This window comes from Salmo salar, chromosome ssa01, assembly GCF_905237065.1.
Source record: "Salmo salar chromosome ssa01, Ssal_v3.1, whole genome shotgun sequence".
NCBI lineage: Eukaryota > Metazoa > Chordata > Actinopteri > Salmoniformes > Salmonidae > Salmo > Salmo salar.
The window spans coordinates 89,039,422-89,062,196 of NC_059442.1; the positions used below are offsets into that span (position 1 = coordinate 89,039,422).

General features: G+C 42.6%; 1 protein-coding gene across 4 annotated transcripts in view; it reads left to right on the forward strand.

Annotated features, from left to right (window-relative positions):
* The window catches only part of LOC106609556 (serine/threonine-protein phosphatase CPPED1), a 34,420-nt gene extending 22,399 nt beyond the window's left edge, over window positions 1-12,021 (forward strand). For 2 of the 4 annotated variants that reach the window (XM_014208487.2, XM_045724065.1), the window contains exon 5: window positions 10,827-12,021. In XM_014208487.2, the coding sequence (XP_014063962.1) occupies window positions 10,827-11,053 (227 nt within the window). In that variant the 3' untranslated portion in view covers window positions 11,054-12,021. Of the gene's footprint in view, window positions 1-149; window positions 1,049-4,148; window positions 5,298-10,826 lie in introns of those variants that run through there. The other 2 variants (XM_014208505.2, XM_014208495.2) reach the window with 2 other exon arrangements.
* Window positions 12,022-22,775: the final 10,754 nt, after the last annotated feature.

The window sequence follows — 22,775 nt, forward strand, 5'->3', positions numbered from 1 at the left end:
GCTGAAATGTCTTGAGTCAAGTATTCAACCCCTTTTGTTATGGCAAGCCTAAATAAGTTCAGGAGTAAAAATGTGCTTAGCAAGTCAAGTAAGACGTTGCATGGACTCACACTGTGTGCAATAATAGTGTTTAACATGATTTTTGAAAGACTACCGTGGCAACCCGGGGGCCAGCAGGGAGCTACAAAGCCAGGAGCAGGACCTCGGTCAGCTCCAGAGGGCTAGATAGTTTCCAAGGTGAGTCAGCACCATGGACAGCTCTATAGGCACCAACTGGGGCTGGTGATTTGACACCAATACTATCCAGTTCAGGTGCTGCAACCAATTGGCACCTGGAAATGGTCCCACCTGTCCCTCATTACTCCAAATGGGTATAAGTAGAGGTGCAGTCACTCGGGCGCGTCGGCAGACAGGAAGTGGGTACGCCTAGACCTCAGAAGAACTGGAGAAGAGGACCCATTCCGGGCAGCATGCCACCTGGCGCAAGTTGAGAGCAAATATTGAAACCCCGGACTCATTGCTCTCTCTTGTTCATTAACACAGGCGGTCCGAGGAGCCGCCACACAGTGACCCATCCATTACCCGAGAGGCCTTTAGTTGTATGTCTCCCTGTTCCTCCAAACCTTTATTAAAGATCAACTTTTGTTTGAGTGCCGCAAAATGTTCTCCGGCTGTCTTATTTTGTGAGTTTCACCTCTGACTCCACTGGGCTGCCACAATACCTCATCTCTGTACCCCACACATACAATTATCTGTAAGGTGCCTCAGTCAAACAGTGATACGAGAAAACGGAGGATGGATCAACAACATTGTAGTTACTCCACAATACTAACCTAATTGACTAAGTGAAAAGGAAGCCTTTACAGAATACAAATATTCCAAAACATGCGTCATGTTTGAAACAAGGCACTAAATTAATACTGTGAAAAATGTGGCAAAGCAATTAGCCAACTAATACAAAGTGTAATGTTGGGGGCAAATCCAATACAACACATTACTCAGTACCACTCTTCATATTTTCAAGCATAGTGGTGGCTGCATCATGTTATGGGTATGCTTGTCATCTGAATGGACTGGGGAGTTTTTCAGGATACAAAATAAACTAAATGAAGCTAAGCACAGGCAAAATCCTAGAGAAAAACCTGGTTCAGTCTGCTCCCCAGCAGACACTGGGGGACAAATTCACCTTTTAGTTGGACAATAACCTAAAACAAGGTCAAATTTACACCGGAGTTGCTTATCAAGAAGACATTGAATGTTCCTGAGTGGCCTAATTACAGTTTTTACTTAACTTGAAAATGACTGTCTAGCTATGATCAAGCTCTGTCAAGTTGTTTGTTGAAGAATGTTAGATTGCAAATATTGTACAGTCCAGGTGTGCAGAGCTCTTTTATCATCACCAGGAATTTGATTAGAAGATAAGACTTTAACCCCCTTGTTTTAAGCCTGAGAGGAGTGAGGAGGTGTAAAGCTGTGGGAACAGAGATAAAGGTTGGTGATAATGTAATGTGTAGTGTAGCACCAAGGTGTCAGAGCTCAGGGGATGGGAACCAAAGTGAAGGTGTTGAATGTCCTCTGGGGAATGTGTACATTTTTTAAATCTTTTTTTATTGAATATCCGAAACATACAATATACTTGCAGTGAAGCCGCTCAACAACTAACGACTTGTAAGTCGCTCTGGATAAGAGCGTCTGCTAAATGACTTAAATGTAAACAACTACACCATACCAGTCATCCAACAGACTCCCATTCAGAGCAACACACAGAAGTATCCAGGGTCAATGCCCTGCTCAAGGGCACGTTGGTAGATCTGCCACCAGGCCAAAAAACGTGAACCTGAACCCTCCAAGATCCCCCCCACAGTTCCCCAATAGCTGTCCCTCAACCATTCGAGACGTCTCCCACAGTCCCCCCCAAGAAGAAAAATAAATAAATACAATGAATTCCATTCCCCACCCCCAAGAACCCCCCAATGCACCAACAACCAAGAGAATGAACTGAAGAGAAAAAAGGAAAAGACAAGAAAACAACAAACAATGTAAAAAAAAAAAAAAAAATCAACAAAGGACATCAAGGACAACTAAAATCATAACAGCACTATTACTGGCACTATTACATGTATGTGTGTGTTTTTGTATGTATTTATTTGAATGAGAGTGTGTGTATATGCATGTGTACAAACTCCTGCACGGCAACAGCCTCAGGCCAACCAGCATTAGTTGTAAAAACACTGCCCCTGAGTGTCATTCAAATGTACTTTTTATTATGTTTTATTTTTACTAGTTTTTTAAAAAACTTTTATCTTTGACCAACATTCTATCTACCGCACAGCAACTCCACTCGTCTCCAATTCCACATCCCAACCCTCAGCTTCCCTCAGCCTTTCCCATCTATCTCTGCTGGCCACCCACTTCGGGTTTCTACGCAACACATATCTTTCAACTATGCTGTGATGTTTAACGTACAATTTCAAACTATCTAATTGAATAGAATCCACAGATTGCGAGTTGAATATAAATAATTTTACTAAGAGTATTAGTAATTGACTGACCCGGTGAAGGAGGTTTCTGTGTGTTTACGGACCTAGGGAAGATGGTTGTCTCTACAGTGTTGTTTTGGACTCATTTCTATTGAAAGGGCATTTATAGATGCATGAGCGTTGTTGTTCCTCGTGCTCTCAGAATGGGGGACATTTAAAGGGATAATGCCAGATTCTGGCATGTAGGCCCTTCTACTTCCACAGTCTGATGAACTCATGGATACCATTTTTATGTCTCTGCGTGCAGTATGTAGGAAGTTAGCGGTAGTTTCACAAGCCAATGCAAACTAGCCTTAGCGCAATGACGAAGTCTACAGGTATGGTAGCGTTGCTTGCAGTATCCCTTTAACTATGTATAATATGATGTAAGGTTTTAGTTGTATCCATGTTTCTTTTGTATAGTCAAGCATGTGAATTGACAATGCGAATACTACTATGACCAAGATGAATCGTGTTTTTCCATTCATATCTGATGATTTAGTATTCATGATCGATATAGTACCCCTTCAGATATATTAACTGGTTTTTCAAATTTCCCTGGTCTATTGATGTTACTGAGAGTGGAGAACGTTCATATCTGGTTTCCCAGGCAGGTGGAAATCTATAGTTTTTTTCACCATTTCGTGGATGTTACTGATATGAAATCAAAGTTTATTGGTTGCATACACAGTTTTGCAGATGCAATTGCAGGTGCAGCAAAAGGCTTGTGTTTCTAGCTCCAACAGTGCAGCAATACCTAGCAACACAATAACACACCATTTTAAAAAAGGACTAGAAATGAAGACATAACAGAACAAGCGATATAGAGAGTAGAAATCAGCAATCATCTAGGATTCAGTCTCAGGATAAAAGACCGTAAAACAGCAGGACTGAAGCTGTGCACCTCTGATCTATCCCCACACCACAGTAACACACAGCACAGTAGTAGTTACCGTAGCAGTATGTGTAGGGTGAGGACATTGGAACGGGATCCTGAGATAGAGGCTACGTTCCAAATAGCACCCTATTCCCTATATACAGCACTACATTTCATCATGAAATGGTCAAAGGTAGTGCTCTGTATAGGGAATAGGGTGCCAGTTGGGACACAATAAGAGAGAGATATGATGAGAGTGGTGTTTTTTTTTCAGGCCCAGGCCATAGATGAAAATCCACATGCTAGCTACTTAAATTTTCTATTACCCTCCGTCATGCTAATTATCTACAGCTAGTCACGCTTTCATGATGAATTATTTCTAGTCCAATACTCTGACACCCGCCCTCTACCGCACACACAAAGGGTACGAATGCACACACATTCACACGCACACCGCAGTCTTACAGATGTGTCAATGACAGCTCTGTTGGGAGTGAACAGTGTGAGAGTGGGAGGCTAAGGGAGAGTCTAGAGAGAGAACCTTCACCCTAGTCTGAGGTCCTGAGCGCTCTGGAGCAGGTCTGAACAGGTTGGATCACTTATTTAGCCAATCCTTTTAATGGCGTGGTCAGGAAGAACTCCTGAGGGAAACAGACTACGTTAGGACGTTAGAGCTAGTGACTGATACCACTTGTGAGTGCAGACAGAGTGTGTAGATGTTTCTCATCTCATTTTTCCATTTGGATTCCCAGCAGGCCTGACTCTAGCTGGAGATGTGAATGAGCCAGTAACACTGGCTGTTAAGTGATCACCACCAATTAATCCTGACGCTTCACCACGCTATCAAGAGGAGCAGAGTAGGCTGACTACTCCTCAACATTGACAGATGGTTTTAGCTCAATTGGTGAAGAACAAAAGTGCTAAGTGACGTGGCTTGTTTTATGTTATTTATGTTTGATTTATAAAACACTCATTTGGCTTCATGAGCTTTTTACATGACTGTAAAACTGATGTATTCAAATTAATTTAGGATGATTTCATCATAACATTAATAGCTTTTACTTCTGGGGTGTTCATTCTGGGGTACTTAGAGTTCTCAACTCGTGTTATCAAAAATGATAGGATGGTTGTGTAAGGTTTGATAGCCGAACCCACAGATTATGACACCCTCCTCACCCTTCAAGCATTAGGCAGGTTAGGCACAGTTCCTGTCCTCCTGTGCCCCCTGCAGATAGACATGCACTGGATAGAGCTCCTTCGGCTCCCTAACAACAAAGAGGTAGGACATCAAAATGGGAGCGGGAGAAAGAGAGATGTATGGCTAATTCAGATTGGGCTGGCTGGTTGCCTGCTGTAATTAGTAGCTTACTGCACTGCCTTTCTCCTTCCTAGTTCTCTCTCGCTCGGTGGAGCTCTACTGTGATGGTCCTCAGAGGAAACCTACTGGTGTAAAAAGTAATTTTTCTTTCGTCTTGTTGGTTCACTTCATCTTATTTTTCCTCCTGATAATTCTGTTTTTTTCCTCTGATGTTTACGTCATAGTTGTTGTGGTTTGTATTTTCTTAATCTTTTAAGGGTTGGCAGAAAGGTTGAGAAATACAGTCAGTATTTTGTACTAGTACATAGAGTAGCCAGCCAATGAATTTAGTGTATTAGATGTTTTGGATATCGTGTAGGTGTAGGCCTATATGAGTAGGACTATTAAGAGAACATTAAACCTTTAACATTTTAACCTGGCTTCTCTTGAGGTTAAAGTCTTACAGTTTTACTGCAAGATATGAACTGCCACAATGTTTGTTCTTCAAATTATGTATTATATTAAAATTAAGTAAATAGCCCACATCTTAAAATAAATACAAGGTTTTGTTTTTCTGGGTTTCTGTTTTTCGCTCTCAATGTCACACTTTTTTTTATTATAGAAAAACAAAAACAAATGGATGTTCTAAGTCCACAACAATGCTTAAACCACATCAGGAGACCACTGAGGTCTGGGAAAATGTAGTTACGCTTCAATTCAAGTGTGCATCTAGCAAGTGTTTTTTTTTTGCACACTTGATGGTAGAGTTTGCAAAACAAATACCCGCTGGATTGATTAAAACAATCATGATATCATTCTGCCAGATAAGTATAGGCTACTTCGTAGTTAACATTTCATTGAAAAGGTTTTTGGGAAAGCTTTCCATCTACCAGAAGACTTTTCATTAGCATCATCGCTAATGGCTACACAAAGTGGTAGACTCCCGCACTGCACACACACACACACACAGCAAATACAAATCACTGATGCATTCTGTTCATTTCTTATGATAAACTTCTGCAAATTGAATTAATTCAATACATTTAGTTGATTCCCTGCTAAGGTCAAATGTTTTTTATATTGTTGAATTATGTTTTAATGCCTGGATTCCGTGAGGGCCCTAATTATCATATTTGAGACAGAATGAGGCTCTCTACTACCTACTGTTCCTGCAGTGATGATTCACCATCTTCCTCGAATGACTGGGACCGAGCTCCCTGCCATCCAGGACCTCTATCAGGCGGTGTGAAAGGAAGGCCCGGAAAATCATTAGACTCAAAACCGCCCAAGCTGTTCTCTCTGCTTCCACACGGCAAGCGGTTCATCAAGTCTGACACCAACAGGCTCCTGAACAGCTTCATTTCCCCATGCCATAAGACTGTTAAATAGCTAACTAAATGGCTACACGGACTAAGTTGACCCTTGTATGTTATTCTTATTTTTGCACTGTCTCTATGTACACTCACAGGGTCCTACACAGTCACTCCATCATTTTCTCTCTCTCTCTCACACACACACACACACACCGGAAAGTATTCCGACCCCTTGACTTTTTCCACATTGTGTTACGTTAGCCTTATTCTAAAATTGATTAAATAGTCCCCCCCCCCCCCCTCTCATCAATCTACACACAATACCCCATAATGACATCAAACATGATTTGGAAAGGCACAAACCTGTCTATATAAGGTCCCACAGTTGACAGTGCATGTCATAGCAACAACCAAGCCATGAGGTCGAAGGAATTGTCCGTCGAGCTCCAAGACAGGATTATGTCAAGGCACAGATCTGGGGAAAGGTACCAAAACATTTCTGCAGCATTGAAGGTCCCCAACAACACAGTGGCCTCCATCATTCTTAAATGGAAGAAATGTGGAACCACCAAGACTCTTCCTAGAGCTGGCTGCCTGGCCAAACTGAGCAACCAGGGGCGAAGAGCCTTGGTTAGGGAGGTGATCAAGAACCTGATGGTCACTCTGACAGAGCTCCAGAGTTCCTCTGTGGAGATGGGAAAACCTTCCAGAAGGACAACCATCTCTGCAGCACTCCACCAATCAGGCCTTTATAGTAGAGTGGCCAGAAGGAAGCCACACCTCAGTAAAAGGCACATGACAGCCTGCTTGGATTTTGCCAAAAGGCACCTAAAGACTCTCAGACCATGAGAAACAAGATTCTCTGGTCTGAAGAAAACAAGATTTAACTCTTTGGCCTGAATGCCAAGCGTTACATCTGGAGGAAACCTGGCACCATCCCTACGGTGAAGCATGGTGGTGGCAGCATCATGCTGTGGGGATGTTTTTCAGTGGTAGGGACTTTGAGACTAGTCAGGATCAAGGGAATGATGAACGGAGCAAAGTACTGAGAAATCCTTGATGAAAACCTGCTCCAGAGCACTCAGGACCTCAGATTGGGGTGAAGGTTGACCTTCCAACAGGACAACAACCCTAAGCACACAGCCAAGACAACGCAGGAGTGGCTTCGGGGAAAGTGAATGTACTTGAGTGGCCTAGCCAGAGCCCAGATTGAACATCTCTGGAGAGACCTGAAAATAGTTGTGCACCAACGCTCCCCATCCAACCTGACAGAGCTTGAGAGGATACACAGAGAAGAATAGGAGAAACTCCCCAAATACAGGTGTGCCAAGCTTGCAGCGTCATCCTGAAGAAGACTCAAGGCTGTAATCGCTGCCAAAGGTGCTTAAACAAAGTACTGAGAACAGGGTCTGAATACTTATGTAAATATAATATTTCAGTTTTATATTTTTTATACATTTTCAAACATTTCTAAAAAACAGTTTTTGCTTTGTCATTATGGATTATTGTGTGTAGATTGAGGGGGGGGGACTATTTAATCAATTTTATAATAAGGCTGTAAAGTAACAATGTGGAAGAAGTCAAGGGGTCTGAATACTTTCTGAATGCACTGTATTTCCATGAATTTGTCCAGGGATGTTTTTGTTGTTGTCAACATTTAGAAAGTTTGCATAGAAAACAGATGCGACAATTTCCTGCTAGGGTGCGTTTCCATTTAACTATCGTGTCGATTAAAACAAGGTGGATGTACTGAGGTCACACCAACCCCCAAAAAACTTTGCACTCATGTAGATCAGATTTTTTTTTAATGTTTTTTTTAAATTTAACTAGGCAAGTCAGCTAAGAACAAATTCTAATTTACAATGACGGCCTACACCGGCCAACTGTGCACCACCCTATGGGACTCCCAATCATGGCCAGTTGAGATACAGCCTGGATTCAAACTTGGGTGTCTGTAGTGGCGCCTCAAGCACTGAGATGCTGTGTTTTAGGCCGCTGCACCACTTGGATGATGGAAATTGCCAGCCAACCAGGAAAGCAATGCGAAGCAATTCAGGAATTTTTGAAAGTCCTTGTCCTGCAAAGAAACAATGATTATAGTTGGAAAAAAATGTAATTAAATGAGGAACGTGATTACATCACGTGCCTGGCTGCGTACCTTCAAAAGTATTCGGCAATCTTCATTTATAGCAATAAATCATTCGACAAAAGAAAAATCAATGGATAAAGATGTGGCTCTTTAGAAAATGTCTCCTATGTCTGTCGTTTCCATTACACCTGTCGCAATAAAAAGATAAAAATACCACATTGCTTTTGTTGAAAAAAACTGAGTCAATGGAAACCTGCCTATTGACTGATGAGACGAGTCACTCACTTTGGTATCACCGTCTGGCCCCGACAGGAAACCTAGGAATTGTGTTTTTATTTACGTTACATGGAGGTGCAAATTTACGAGCATTATGCGCTTTCCCTCCGAAAAGAAATTCCACTGCAATCAGAGATCTGTATATAATGAGAAGATGCAAATGTATCCGCCCTAACAATGGGAGTCGTCCCAAAGGCGGGAAGGCAGGCGACAAGCTTAGGTCTAAAATAAGCCATAGAAACTAATAGAGCTTATTTTGGACAGATTTTGGCGAGAGTGAAACCTCTCGCTTCGCTTCTTCCTCTCTGCTGCGATAGATCGGTGGAAGATGCATGTCGTTTATTCTAGCGGGAGAGGGCTCGACGGACTAGCGAATTTAAACTTTTAAATGAAAAAAAAAATAGAATAATTAGTATGAAGTGTAAAATGTATCCACCTGAAAATGAGTCTGTAACCAGCTGACTAGCTGACAGCCGTCGCTAATTGAAAACACTGGTACAATACTTGCGTGCTGGTTGACATGTTGATGAGTAATGTTTAACTTTGAGAATGTTTCCCCCATATAATTACAGTATGATTCATCCTAGTTATTAGGATCAAGATCAAACGTTTCCCTCTGTTTAGGTTTCATTGGCTTGTCTAATTGTAGTTCTGTTAGGATTGCAGTGTATACACACGCCATAGTTGGCCGACCGTCGGTTGTTGAGTGGGAGCTGCCTATAAGTTGTCAGCGTGCTTCCCAGTCGGAAGAGTTCGTGCATATATTATGGCGACATTTTATGAAGTTTTTGTTTGTTTTGGACTTCGTTGAGGATTTCTTCAGGTGTTCGGGCACACAATTTTGTTTCTTGGGGCAAGCCGAAGTCGATAACAGAAGTCTACGTCCCTTCGTCAGTGATTGGTCAACAGTAGGGATTGTTCAAAAAAATATGTTCAACGAGAGACAACTCGTTTTCATGCACATTTTTTCATTGCGATGCACCAAGACCTTAGTTATGTCAAATTGCGCGACTAAGATCTCCTCGGCAAAAACGTCAACATTAATGACAGATTTCTTGAGTTATCTTAGAATAATTCTGACGTTTGTTGAAGTGTATATTGGCTACGGCGTCTCAAAAATAGACCAACAGTACTATTGACGTTATTTTCTCGTTTTTCAAGCAAAGGTCTTGGGAGTACACTCGTTCAGTTCGCCTAGCCGAGTTACTGTCCTAAATGACATTGCCGTGGGGTGCCATCGGAAAACGGGTGCATTGGCATAACTAAGTAACGATGGAACCATAGCCTCAGGGTTTTGATAGCAAATGAATTTAGCCTGCAAAAATATGTTTATCATCAATTTCCATCTATGTTAGATTCATTAATCAATGGTACACCCATTGTGTGTAGAATCTGAATGTTGCTGATCAGGGGGCGAAAAAGGGTTCTTGAAAAGCAACTCCAGGGTTTTCTGGATGTTATTTTAGTGTTGAGGATTGGATGGATTTCCAGGACATGAGTAATGTGTTCATGTGTACTGTGGACAGGAATTTAGTTCCTTCGTTGCCAGCTTTTGCCCGTTTTAATTATATCCTTGGCGTGTGTTGTGTATTGAGGAATGGCAGCAATCGGGTAGAAGAAGTCTAACTACACCGCTACTGTTAGAAACGGAACATCTTACTTCCTCTGTCTGCCAAAACCTAGAGTGAACTGACAGTAGAACACGCACACACATCCGCAAAAAGATAATTACTAATTTGCACTTCTCATTTAGACTGGGCTTGCTTGGCCAACCAGTGTGAGTGTGAAATCAGTTCAGTGCCTTCTATTTCTCAGTAGAAACCGAGCCCTGCAGAAACATCGCTTCAGGGGAAGCGATAGAAATCAATTCAATAATGACGACAACGATTGTGATGGAAAATAAATTGAAAAGTAAAAGCCCCTGAAAAGTTTCTACATTTTTACAAACTATTCAAAAAATGAGTTAAGTTTCTCTCAGCTTGCACTCTCTCTCATTCCCATCTCTCTCCCTCTCATTTTTTTCTCCTCCCCCTCCCTCAGGCATTTGTTTTCAGTCGATCTGACAGATATGGCAATGATGTCATTATGCAATTATATTGAGCTCATATGAATATATTGCTGTTGTATGCAGAGCAGATCAGGGACAGTTTGCCTATGTTACATTTAGCTCTGTATATGCATGTAGACAGGATGCAGATTGGAGCTGTGTAGAAAACAGAACCGGCTTTCTCCAACAGATACTGACACCATATGGTCACCTAAGGTTAATCGATTATTAATCGATACCGTCACTTTCTGGGGTTGCTGTTTTTTGGGACGAGACCCCAATATTGTGGCTGGGCATAATGGGTCTGGTGAGTCAAAAAGCTTTGATAACCCTCTTCTTACTCCTCTTTCTATCTCTTGTATTGTGTTGTTGTAAGCCTCACTGTCTCTCTTGCTCTGTGTTGTGCAGGAGTGAAGGCGGTGTTCTCCGGCCACTACCACCGTAATGCGGGGGGGCTCCACAATGGCCTTGACATGGTGGTGAGCTCCGCTATAGGCTGCCAGCTGGGAGAGGACACCCACGGGGTCAGGGTGGTGGTAGTGACCGCCGACCAGGTCATCCATCGCTACCACAGCCTGGAGCAGCTCAGTGGGCGGGGCATGGACGAGGACCTCAGGAATCTACTGCAGGCCTGAGCCAATCAGAGAAGAGGGGACACACAGGAACAGAATATCAGGGCCCGATTCATAAAGCATCTCAGAGGAGAGAAGTGCTGATCTAGGTCCCTCTTTATTCCTTATGATTTAAAAGGCAAAACTGATCCTACATCAGTACTGCTACTCTGACTCTGAATACAGGCTCAAGACCAGAACACCAGACAGTGGAGAGGAAGTCTGTCAATCATCTTAAGACCTGTAGCCTACTGTGAATAAGCACCAACCCATTGTATTGTACAAGGTCATCAGTCGCAGAATGTGCTGGATTTACCTTACTCCAGAGAGAAAAAAAAACTGTTCTACTGTTGTCATAAGTTACTCTTGTCAAGAATATCCTACTTATGACTATCTCTAAGGTCTACAAAGACACTGTCTGTAACACTCATTGTGCAAACTAATCCAATGATCATGTCCTGTGTTAGTCATGTCTTTTTTTATATCAAGCTTGTGAAATCGCTTGGGGGGGGGAATAATGTTTGTCTAGTTGTAGCAGCACTGAATGACTTTACTGACAACGGGTACTAGTATGACTCTATAGCCCTGAAACGACCCCCTGTTGCCCTGTATGAATATTTTCAACCCCACTCACCCAATCCTTGACGCAACAAATTGTCATGGCAACAGCAGTTGTCCTCGTTGAACAGGCCTGATGGTGGTGATGGGTGGGCCAACAACAACATGATGACCTCTGCACTGAAAACACTGTAGTGGGATAAACAACTTCAGTTTACAGCAATATCCCGTCTGTGAATGTGATGTTCCCTACTATGCATTTGATATCTTCTTGACCTCATTGAGAATTTGTTATATTAGATTTGTGAATTGATTTAGTACCTAAGTTGGGGTATGGTCAGGATGATTCCATTAGTTTAGTTTCTTTACTCGTACTCCAATTAAATGTCATGTTCTGTTGTTGTTTTTTAATGAATAAACATTGATTTAAACTATTGCAATGATTATGTAAGTGATGTTGCTGAATTGTTGATCATCTGTCCATAACAGCTACACAAACTTTTTTGCACCTTCCTCTCCTCAGTGCACCTACCCATCCCCTCCCAATAGAGGTCTTGTACTGTGTGTCTATTGATCAGGCCGGTCTGTGTCCCAAGTTTTTCTGCGTCTTAAAATGCGCGTTAGCCAATTAAAATTGTCAACATAGTTGCACGTGGTACAACGCTACATGTTCCCATCACATAATCTAGCACATTTAGCCCTATGCTAACCTGACAAGGCGGCAGTGATTATTTCCTGTAACAAATCCCACATCAGCCTATCAAAGATTTTAAGACAAAATTCATTAGGCATGTTTTCGCATATGACAAAATCGCACGTGTTTGCTTATCAGTTTCACACACATCCACATACGTTTACGGAAAAAAAGATAGGTATATACAACATTTTAATTTGATCATACATTGTAAAAACAAAAAGTCGAAGAGCCTTATGATTTTGTCAAACAGCTGTCATCGCTGCTAGGCAGTTGACTGAATCTTCGGGGTACTGTAACCATGGGTTCAGGCCCTTTCTTCAAGCTTTTTTCTTAAGGATAAAACTGTTCACTGCTGGTCCTCAATGCTCTATTCAAATAACGTATATGTGACAGAGTGGATGATTATAATAATTCATATAAAAAGTTGTACATGTAAGTGTAGCCTACATAAGAAATTACGTGGTGTTTTTGGTCTAACAGTAATGTTATACTGTGCTATCATATTCGGTATGTTAGGCCTATGTAGAATACTAATTAATCATTAAAGGTTCTTGTAAGACATTGATTCAGCTTTGATATAAACTTTATTAAATGAGCACCATTCTGAGAAGTGGGGACCCCACTAGGTCTGCAAGAGAGACTCAAAGAAGCTCCTCATTAAATATATGCAATCTTCATTTACAAGGTTTTGGCTGCACTTCCCTTCGCAACACTACAATAAATATAATTCTACATTTCAAAGGAAAAAAACGTATCTCACCTGGGTTTCGAACTTTCCGCAAAGGTAGTAAATTACTAGAAGCCAGGCTCGCAACACTGAATATTGGTACAGTTGTAATTGTGTATGTATTTTAGTGACTTTGATTAGCGGATATTGCAGTATGACTTCTGTTAAAGGAAAGATTCATCAATTCAGAATGTTATATCGTTTTTGTGCATCTCTGAGTGATGTTCTATCCATTGGCGAAAATCTGATATCAACTTTGGAGGGGACAATTACATGAAAGTTTCTCAAGAGCAATTCCTGAGGCGGACACCAAAAGTAGTGCTGTAAAACATAGCCTACATTGTAATATGGTAAATGTATATTGAGGAACCAAAGAAATAAGGTGTTTGCCGTAATCCTAACTACCGGTACCCAAAACTACACAACTAATCACAACAGCAATACCATTGCCTTTAACAAATCTTAGTTCAGTCACCAGTTTAAGTTGAGAGTGGGGGTATCCATGGCATTTTCCAATTATGTTCCTATTTTACAAGTCAAAAAAATTGAGAACCTTTCATAATGTTGCCAAACAAAGACTCAACAAACTTACCTGAGACTCCCCGTCTCTGCCAGTCTGTCCCTGCATATCTGTCCCCAACTCTGCTGTCTGTGTGCCATCTGTTGCCTGTTCTGTCTAATGACATCATTGTGAAACATTTCCATTAGAATTTCATTTCTTTCTTATGAACATTTTATTTATTATACTAGTCTTTGAGATATTAGGCTACTAGGGTTCTTACTATGCGTTTTGGTGTATTGAAAAATACTCTGATGTCCGTCTTTTATTTTTCTGCCATTTTTCTACCTGGCTGGCTGGCTGGCTACACACACAGTGTGTAGGTTATTTACAGTAGGAGATGGGCTTCTATCATCTTCAATCATTCTATTTGGGCTTCGATCTAAAAGGTAGCTAGCAAATGTGAAACGGATTAAAATGACAAGAGTTGACAGCTGTATGAGTTCACCATTTACACAACATATACTGCAACCTTTTGTAATTTTAATAGTTTGTTTCATATTGGCTGGCTTCCAACAATAGCTGAATTTGCAAAGCTAGCGTGCACCAATTCAGTTTCAGTGGTGTTTGCTATAATCTTTGCTACCCGGGTTAAATAAAGGTGAAATAAAATAAATAAATAAAAGTTCACTTGCGACAATTTAGCTTTTGCAACGAGACCATTAAATATATTTAAGACAATGGTAGAAGAGAGTGTAGTTCTGTTCAGTTTGGACTTCAGTTTATCGCTAACCTTATCACAGGGAATTTGAAGCACTAACTTACATCATCTGCATGCTGATTCCATCTTTGACGACGCCACATAAATGGAATAGGTACTAGCTAGCTTAATAGTTAATATTGCGCGCTAGCTCTGCATATTCTGCTAGTGTGTGTGCGCGATTGACTGGATTAACCTCACGTCAGTTACGTGCATTGAGTGCCTTTCAGACAGTAGATACGACCTCTCTGTTACGGAGCAAGCTAAGGAACTGGCAGTGGATCAAACCATTGTGAGGCAAAGGGTGGGGGGGGTGCAATCTTTTGAAACTTAAAAACGCGCTATTAAGTGTCTACAATCAGCACAATTGCTTTCATTGCGTATTATTAATATTATTTAAATGACATAGTTATGTTTCAGTGATATATTGGGGGGGACAAATCATATTTTTCCCAGGATGGGGGGGTCGTGTCCCCCCCGTCCCCCCCGGGATTTCCGCCCCTGGTTCTATCGATTCCATGGATAATTTCATGTGTATCTGAGCTATTGCTGTTCAAGCAGGCAAAAATACAGCCGGTATGAAGCAAAACCCTTCATTCCGGCTGTATTTCTGCCTGTTCTATCGCGTCCGTCTACGACAACATTTGTAATTGGCTGATGCAGCATTTGTTACCGGATATAAATCACTGCCACCTGGTCAGGTTAGAATAGGACTAAATGTGCCAGGTTAGGTAATGGTAACAGTTAACGTGCAGCGTTTATCACGTGCAACTATGTCGACGATTTTAATTGGCTGATGCGCATTTTGAGTTTGATCAAATTATAATTATAAACTGGGTGGTTCGAGCCCTGAATGCTGATTGGCTGACAGCTGTGGTATATCACGGGTATGACAAAACATTTGTTTTTACTGCTCTAATTACATTGGTAACCAGTTTATAATAGCAATAAGGCACCTCAGGGGGTTGTGATATAAGGCCAATTTACAATGGCTAAGGGCTGTGTCCAGGCACTCCACATTGCATCGTGCGGAGGAACAGCTCTTAGCCGTGGTATACTGGCCATATAAATCAAATCAAAGTTTATTTGTCACGTGCGCCGAATACAACAGGTGTAGGTAGACCTTACAGTGAAATGCTTACTTACAGGCTTTAACCAATTGTGCAAAAAAGGTATTAGGTGAACAATAGGTAAGTAAAGAAATAAAACAACAGTAAAAAGACAGGCTATATACAGTAGCGAGGCTATATACAGTAGCGAGGCTACATACAGACACCGGTTAGTCAGGCTGATTGAGGTAGTATGTACATATAGATATGGTTAAAGTGACTATGCATAATTGATGAACAGAGAGTAGCAGTAGTGTAAACGAGGGGTTGGCGGAACACAATGCAGATAGCCTGGTTAGCCAATGTGTGGGAGCATTGGTTGGTCGGCCCAATTGAGGTAGTATGTACATGAATGTATAGTTAAAGTGACTATGTATATATGATAAACAGAGAGTAGCAGCAGCGTAAAAAAAGGGATTGGAGGGGGGTTGGGGGGGCACACAATGCAAATAGTCCGGGTAGCCATTTGATTACCTGTTCAGGAGTCTTATGGCTTGGGGGTAAAAACTGTTGAGAAGCCTTTTTGTCCTAGACTTGGCACTCCGGTACCGCTTGCCATGCGGTAGTAGAGAGAACAGTCTATGACTGGGGTGGCTGGGGTCTTTGACAATTTTTAGGGCCTTCCTCTGACACCGCCTGGTGTAGAGGTCCTAGATGGCAGGCAGCTTAACCCCAGTGATGTACTGGGCCGTACGCACTACCCTCTGTAGGGCCTTGCGGTCAGAGGCCGAGCAATTGCCGTACCAGGCAGTGGTGCAACCAGTCAGGATGCTCTCGATGTTGCAGCTGTAGAACCTTTTGAGGATCTCAGGACACATGCCAAATCTTTTTAGTTTCCTGAGGGAGAATAGGCTTTGTCGTGCCCTCTTCATGACTGTCTTGGCGTGTTTGGACCATTCTAGTTTGTTGTTGATGTGGACACCAAAGAACTTGAAGCTCTCAACCTGCTCCACTACAGCCCTGTCGATGACAATGGGGGCGTGCTTGGTCCTCCTTTTCCTGAAGTCCACAATCATCTCCTTAGTCTTGGTTACGTTGAGGGATAGGTTGTTATTCTGGCACCACCCGGCCAGGTCTCTGACTTCCTCCCTATAGGCTGTCTCGTCGTTGTCAGTGATCAGGCCTACCACTGTTGTGTCGTCTGCAAACTTAATGATGGTGTTGGAGTCGTGCCTGGCCATGCAGTCGTGGGTGAACAGGGAGTACAGGAGGGGATTGAGCACGCACCCCTGGGGAGCTCCAGTGTTAAGGATCAGTGTGGCAGATGTGTTGCTACCTACCCTCACCACCTGGGGGCGGCCCGTCAGGAAGTCCAGGATCCAGTTGCAGATGGAGGTGTTTAGTCCCAGGATCCTTATCTTAGTGATGAGCTTTGAGGGCACTATGGAGTTGAACGCTGAGCTGAAGTCAATGAATAGCATTCTCACATAAGTGTTCCTTTTGTCCAGGTGGGAAAGGGCAGTGTGGAGTGCAATAGAGATTGCATCATCTGTGGATCTGTTTGGGCGGTATGCAAATTGGAATGGGTCTAGGGTTTCTTGGATAATTGTGTTGATGTGAGCCATTACCAACCTTTGAAAGCATTTAATGGCTACAGACGTGAGTGCTATGGGTCTGTAGTCATTTAGGCAGGTTGCCTTTGTGTTCTTGGGCACAGGAACTATGGTGGTCTGCTTGAAACATGTTGGTACTACAGACTCAATCTGGGACATGTTGAAAATGTCAGCGAAGACACCTGCCAGTTGGTCAGCACATGCTCGGAGCACACGTCCTGGTAATCCGTCTGGCCCCGCAGCCTTATGCATGTTGACCTGTCTAAAGGTCTTACTCACATCAGCAACGGAGAGCATGATCACACAGTCGTCCGGAACAGCTGATGCTCTCATGCATGCCTCAGTGTTGCTTGCCTCGAAGCGAGCATAGAAGTGATTTTGCTCGTCTGGTAGGCTCGTGTCACTGGGCAGCTCGCGGCTGTGCTTCCCTTTATAGTCTGTAATAGTTTGCAAGCCTTGCCACATAAGACGAGCATCGGAGCCAGTGTAGCATGATTCAATCTTAGTCCTGTATTTACGCTTTGCCTGTTTGATGGTTCGTCGCAGGGCATAGCAGGATTTCTTGTAAGCTTCCGGGTTAGAGTCCCGCACCTTGAAAGCGGCAGCTCTACCCTTTAGCTCATTTAAGTTTCCCTGCATTAAAGTCTCCAGACACTAGTAGCGCCACCTCTGGGTGAGTGGTTTTCTGTTTGTTTATTTCCTTATACAGCTGACTGAGTGAGGTCTTAGTGCCAGCATCTCTCTGTGGTGCTAAATAAACAGCCACGAAAAGTATAGCTGAAAACTCTCTCGGCAAGTAGTGTGGCCTGCAATTTATCACAATATACTCTGCTTCAGGCGAACAAAATCTAGAGACTTCCTTATATTTCGTGCACCAGGTATTGTTTACAAAATGCACAGACCGCCCCCCCCCTCGTATTTCTGGAGTGTGCCGTTCTATCTTGCCTGTGCAGCGTATATCCCGCTAGCTGAATATCCATGTCGTCATTCAGCCACGATTCTATGAAACATAGGATATTACAGTTTTTGATGTCCCGTTGGTAGGATATTAGTGATCGTACCTTGTCTAATTTATTGTCCAATGATTGCACATTAGCGAGTAGTATTGACGGTAACGGCAGCTTTCCCACTCGCCTTCTCAGGGTCCGGCTCAGGGTCTCAGGCATCCGGCTCTTTGTCCTCTGTACCTGCGTCGCTTCCTCTTGCAAATAACGGGGATGTCGGCCCTGTGGGGTGTTTGGAGAATATCTTGTGTCCTCCTTGTTGATGAAAAAATCTTTGTCTAATCCGAGTTGAGTGATCGCTGTCCTGATATACAGAAGCTCTTTTTTGCCGTAAGATACGGTTGCAGAAACATTATGTACAAAATAAGTTCTTCTGGCGCCATTTTATCATACCCCCTCTGTCCTTATTGCTTAAACATAAACTTTTACTAATGTTTGCAAGTATGGACCCAGAATGCAGGAATTACTGGACCAAACCATCAAAGCTGGTTTTACCTGAGCCAATCAGAGGAGAGGACACGCTTAGGACCAGAACACCGGGCTGCATTCAGTAAGTTTTTACGTTCTGGAAAGATTCGCTTGAACGTTCGCTACATTGCGGAAAGGTTTGTACTGAGTGATATGTTTTCCCAAAACATTCTTGTATGTTCTTGAACAGACTTTGAGATGCGTTTGCTCTGTTCGGTGGGTGTGCCGGGGTGTGTCTTGAAGCAAATAGAGATCTATTTAAAGGGCACTGGTGCATTTTGAAGACACAACCCAACCTTTCCCTCTTTCTCAACTGGTCATTCAGTACAGCTTTGTTTTCATTCAATTGAACATTCTATTAAGTTTGTTTGTACTGAACGCAGCCCAGTTGAAAAACAGGGAAGGTTTGGGGGAATGCTGTCAGCATGGCCACTGCCCTTTAAATACTTCACACATTGCTTCAAACCACACTTCGCCACGCCCACCTCGCAGGAGCAAACATAACTGAAAGTCTTTTCAAGAATGTACAATAATGTTTTGTTTAGTTCAAATGTTCCACAACGTAGCAAATTTTCAAGTGAACTGAATGCTTATTCATGAAACATCTCAAAGTAGGAGAGCTGATCTAGGAAGTAATCATCATGACAACCTGAGGAAAATCACAGTCGTTGTCCTTGTTGAACAGGCCTGATGGTGGTGATAGGTGGGCCAACAACAACAACAACAACTCATGACAACCTCTGCAATTAAAACACTGTAATGGGATAAACAAGACTCTTCAGTTCAGTTTACAGCAACGTCCCGTCTGTGAACGTGATGTTCCCTACTACTTTTTTTTATGTCTTCAATCATCTTGACCACATTGAGTATTTGTTATATAAAGCCCTTTTTATACATGGTGCTAATAGTCATCCTTTGTCCAGGTCTTGTCCACATTCTGAATGTGCCCACGTATTAGCCATTGCATCTACACAAGATATTAAAATTTGTCTCTTATCTGTCCACTAGCCATTGCTTTGAGACCAGATTTCATGGTCCCTCCCTGTATGCAAATTATTTGACAGATATTTTGTTTACATAATATTTACTTAGTTTAAGAGACATCTTGACACCCTGAGTCAATGGTGCCACCAGTCAATGATATTAGAGAGTGGTAAAATGGTGATTTAAACAGTTTCACTGTCCAGATCTGTCTACAAGATATCCAGGAACAATGCATCTTGTCTGTCTCCGGAGGTGGTCAGGAAGGTCAGATCACAATGCGACTTCTACACTTTAATTGTATTTATTATTTAACTAGGCAAGTCAGTTAAGAACAAATTCTTATTTACAATGCCGGACAAACCCTAACCCGGATGACGCTGGATACAATTGTGCACCGCCCTATGGGACTCCCAATCACAGCCAGTTGTGATACAGCCTGGAATCGAACCAGGGTCAGTAGTGACACCTCTAGCACTGAGATGCAGTGCCTTAGACCGCTGCGCCACTCGGGAGCCAATCAGAATGTGGACAGGACAAAATATTCATGTTAGCGCCAGGCAGGTAGCCTATCGGTTAAGCGTGTTGGGCCAGTGACTGAAAGGTTGCTGGTTCGAATCCCTAGGTGAAAAATCCTTGAGCAAGGAACTTAACCCTAATTGCTCCTGTAAGTCGCTCTGGATAAAAGCATCTGCTAAATGACTCAAATATAATACACAGGGATTATTTGTTTTGCACCTTCCTCTCCTCAGTGTGCCTACCCATCCCCTCCCAGTGAAGGTTTTGCACTCTGTTAATGTGTTGACAGGGAGGTTACTCCATAATGGTCCAGGGAATTCTCTCTATGTGCATACCAAATGGCACCCCATTCCCTTTATATTGCACTTCTATTGACCAGGGCCCATAGGGTGCCATTTGGGATGCATGCCCTGCCTTGCAAGATGAAAGCTGTTGTTTATTGATCTGACCTGTCTTTGTGTCCCAGACTCCCTAAACACCACCTTTACAGCAGCTTTTAGGAAACAACATAACAATATGAGAAGGCAGCCATGTTTCATACAGTATCTCTGTTGTCCTCATGGTGGAATGTAAGTTGATCAGGGAGGAACAGACAGAGTGTACTTCTGTCAGGGAAGTGCAGGAGGTACAGTGTAAGGAACAGAGTAGGGAGGGGTGACATGAATAGTTCTGTCTCATAAGTGATCCTGCGACCCCCCCCCCCTGTCCACCAATCTCATGAGAATGATCTTACATTCGCTATAGTATTTGATTGCCTGTACAATATAGGCCATTAATGACCAGCTTCCAAACCAAAAACACTTAGCCTGAGGAGCTACAGTACATAGCTGGAGAAGAGAAGTGTTCCAAGTGATTTCACAGGTCAGCGTATCCAATCATGGCCTGGTACCAGGGAGCCACCCTCCACCCCACTGGCCCCATGACCACAGAGAGAGCACCATCTGGAGACCACAGAGCCCTCACCTCCACCCCCACTAGCCCCTTGTCGCTCTGCCCTCAGGCCTTCCAAGAAAACAACCACAGCTGTTACTCAGAAAGAAACATGTTCAAAATTGGATAACAACATGATTAAGATACTTTACTTTTTATACTGCATATAGTGTAGATCCATGAAACAAAACAACTACTAAAGCTTTTGTTATCTCAGGGCAAATTCTGTACTAAACAGTCTGCAGGCTGAAGACACAGTGATGTTGCGGCAGGAGAGGTGGTAGCGTTTTGTACCCCCCATTAGTTCCCTTTTCTCTACTTCCTCTGAATTGTCACAGTGCAGTTCCAGGGCTGATTGCCGCCGGTGGGCATGAACACAACTGACAGGGAGAGAACACACACACACATACAGGGAGTTAAAAGTCTGACTGACAATAATGAAAACACAGAGTTCGGAGGGGCTTCATCTGTCTGGGCGGGTTGTTGGCCTCCTCTGTGTAAGCTGTAATTCATTGTGTCATCGCTCCCCTGCAACACGTAAAGTATGACACACAGCACACAAACACACACCACAATGAGGTAAACAAACACTGCCTCTAACATGACTGATCATCCTCCTGCCTCATCCCATGCAGGCTCAGGAGTGGGATGCAGGACGGCAGAAAATACATTCCATTTTCTGAGGGGCGTTGGAGCTCACCCTGTAAACAGTTGTTCACTGTCACTTTCTGCTCCCTGTGTGAATAGAAACACATGGGTTACTATTTGGTAGGTTCCCATATCTGTATGGATAAAGGGCTGTCTAGTTGTGGATTAACAGGAGAAGGCATCAAGGGGGAAGGGTGTGGGGTTGAAATAAAGACCTGCCACTCACCTTGCCTCAAATGTCTCAGTAAGGTTCTGTACTAGAAGAATGTTCAGTGTTTGTTCAGTTAGTCGGCCTGGGAACAGAAGGCTGGATGACATTTACTAGGTTGTCATCTTTCACACTACTGACTGGACTCTCACTCTTTGAAAGTCAGTTGGGCTTTTTAACAGAAAGTTTTAACAAACAACTATTTGCCAAACAACCACCTGTTACTTTCTTTCAATAACAAACTTTGTTATTTTTTCGTATTTTCACTGGTTTACTCTTTGTGACTGATTTATGGAAATTGGATGGGTGTCTTCACCATTTCAACTAGCCTAACAAACGTTCAGGACTTTCACCAGTCTTATATAACTTCAATAGCCCAGTTGGTTTTTCAGGTAGCCTAGGTTTGTTCTTCTCCATCTGTCAATCATCCCTGCTCAACACATGGACAGCTTGCTAGTCGCCAGCCTGTCTGCATTCCATTATTGTAGGCTTCCTTCGACACTAATGGAGCTATTTCAGAAAGCAATAAACTGTGGGGAACATTTGCTGAGATGCAGCAGGGAACACTGAAATGAAGACTAGCACGACGCATCGCTAAGATGTCTCCCCCAGGCCACCAAGGCAAAATTATTATTCCAAATAATGCTATTAGATTGAGAGAAATGAAAAAAATAAACCATAAGTATTCTCCCAGATATGGAGGGAAGGCAGCGGCTCATGTTGAGGACATGGAAATAAAATAAAATAAACAGGTAGTCTCACCTGTTAGTAGACCAGCTAACCTGGATAAAGTGCTTGCTTTTTTGTTGTTGCTTGTTACAGGCTGTCATCCATGCTAGATCAAACAATGATGTGGTGATACACAAATATAGGCCGGATAACAAGTTACATTTTGATTTTCAAGACAATTTTCAAGGGGTTAAAGGTCATTGGTGAATATGGGCATAATGGAAATAGTAATAGATTTAGGTCAAATTTCTTAATTCTCAACAAAAACGGAATGGATAATCAAACATAAACACAGACTATGGAATGGATGCATTAATAGTTACTTTTCAAGCAGTTATTTAAGAAATAAGGCATGA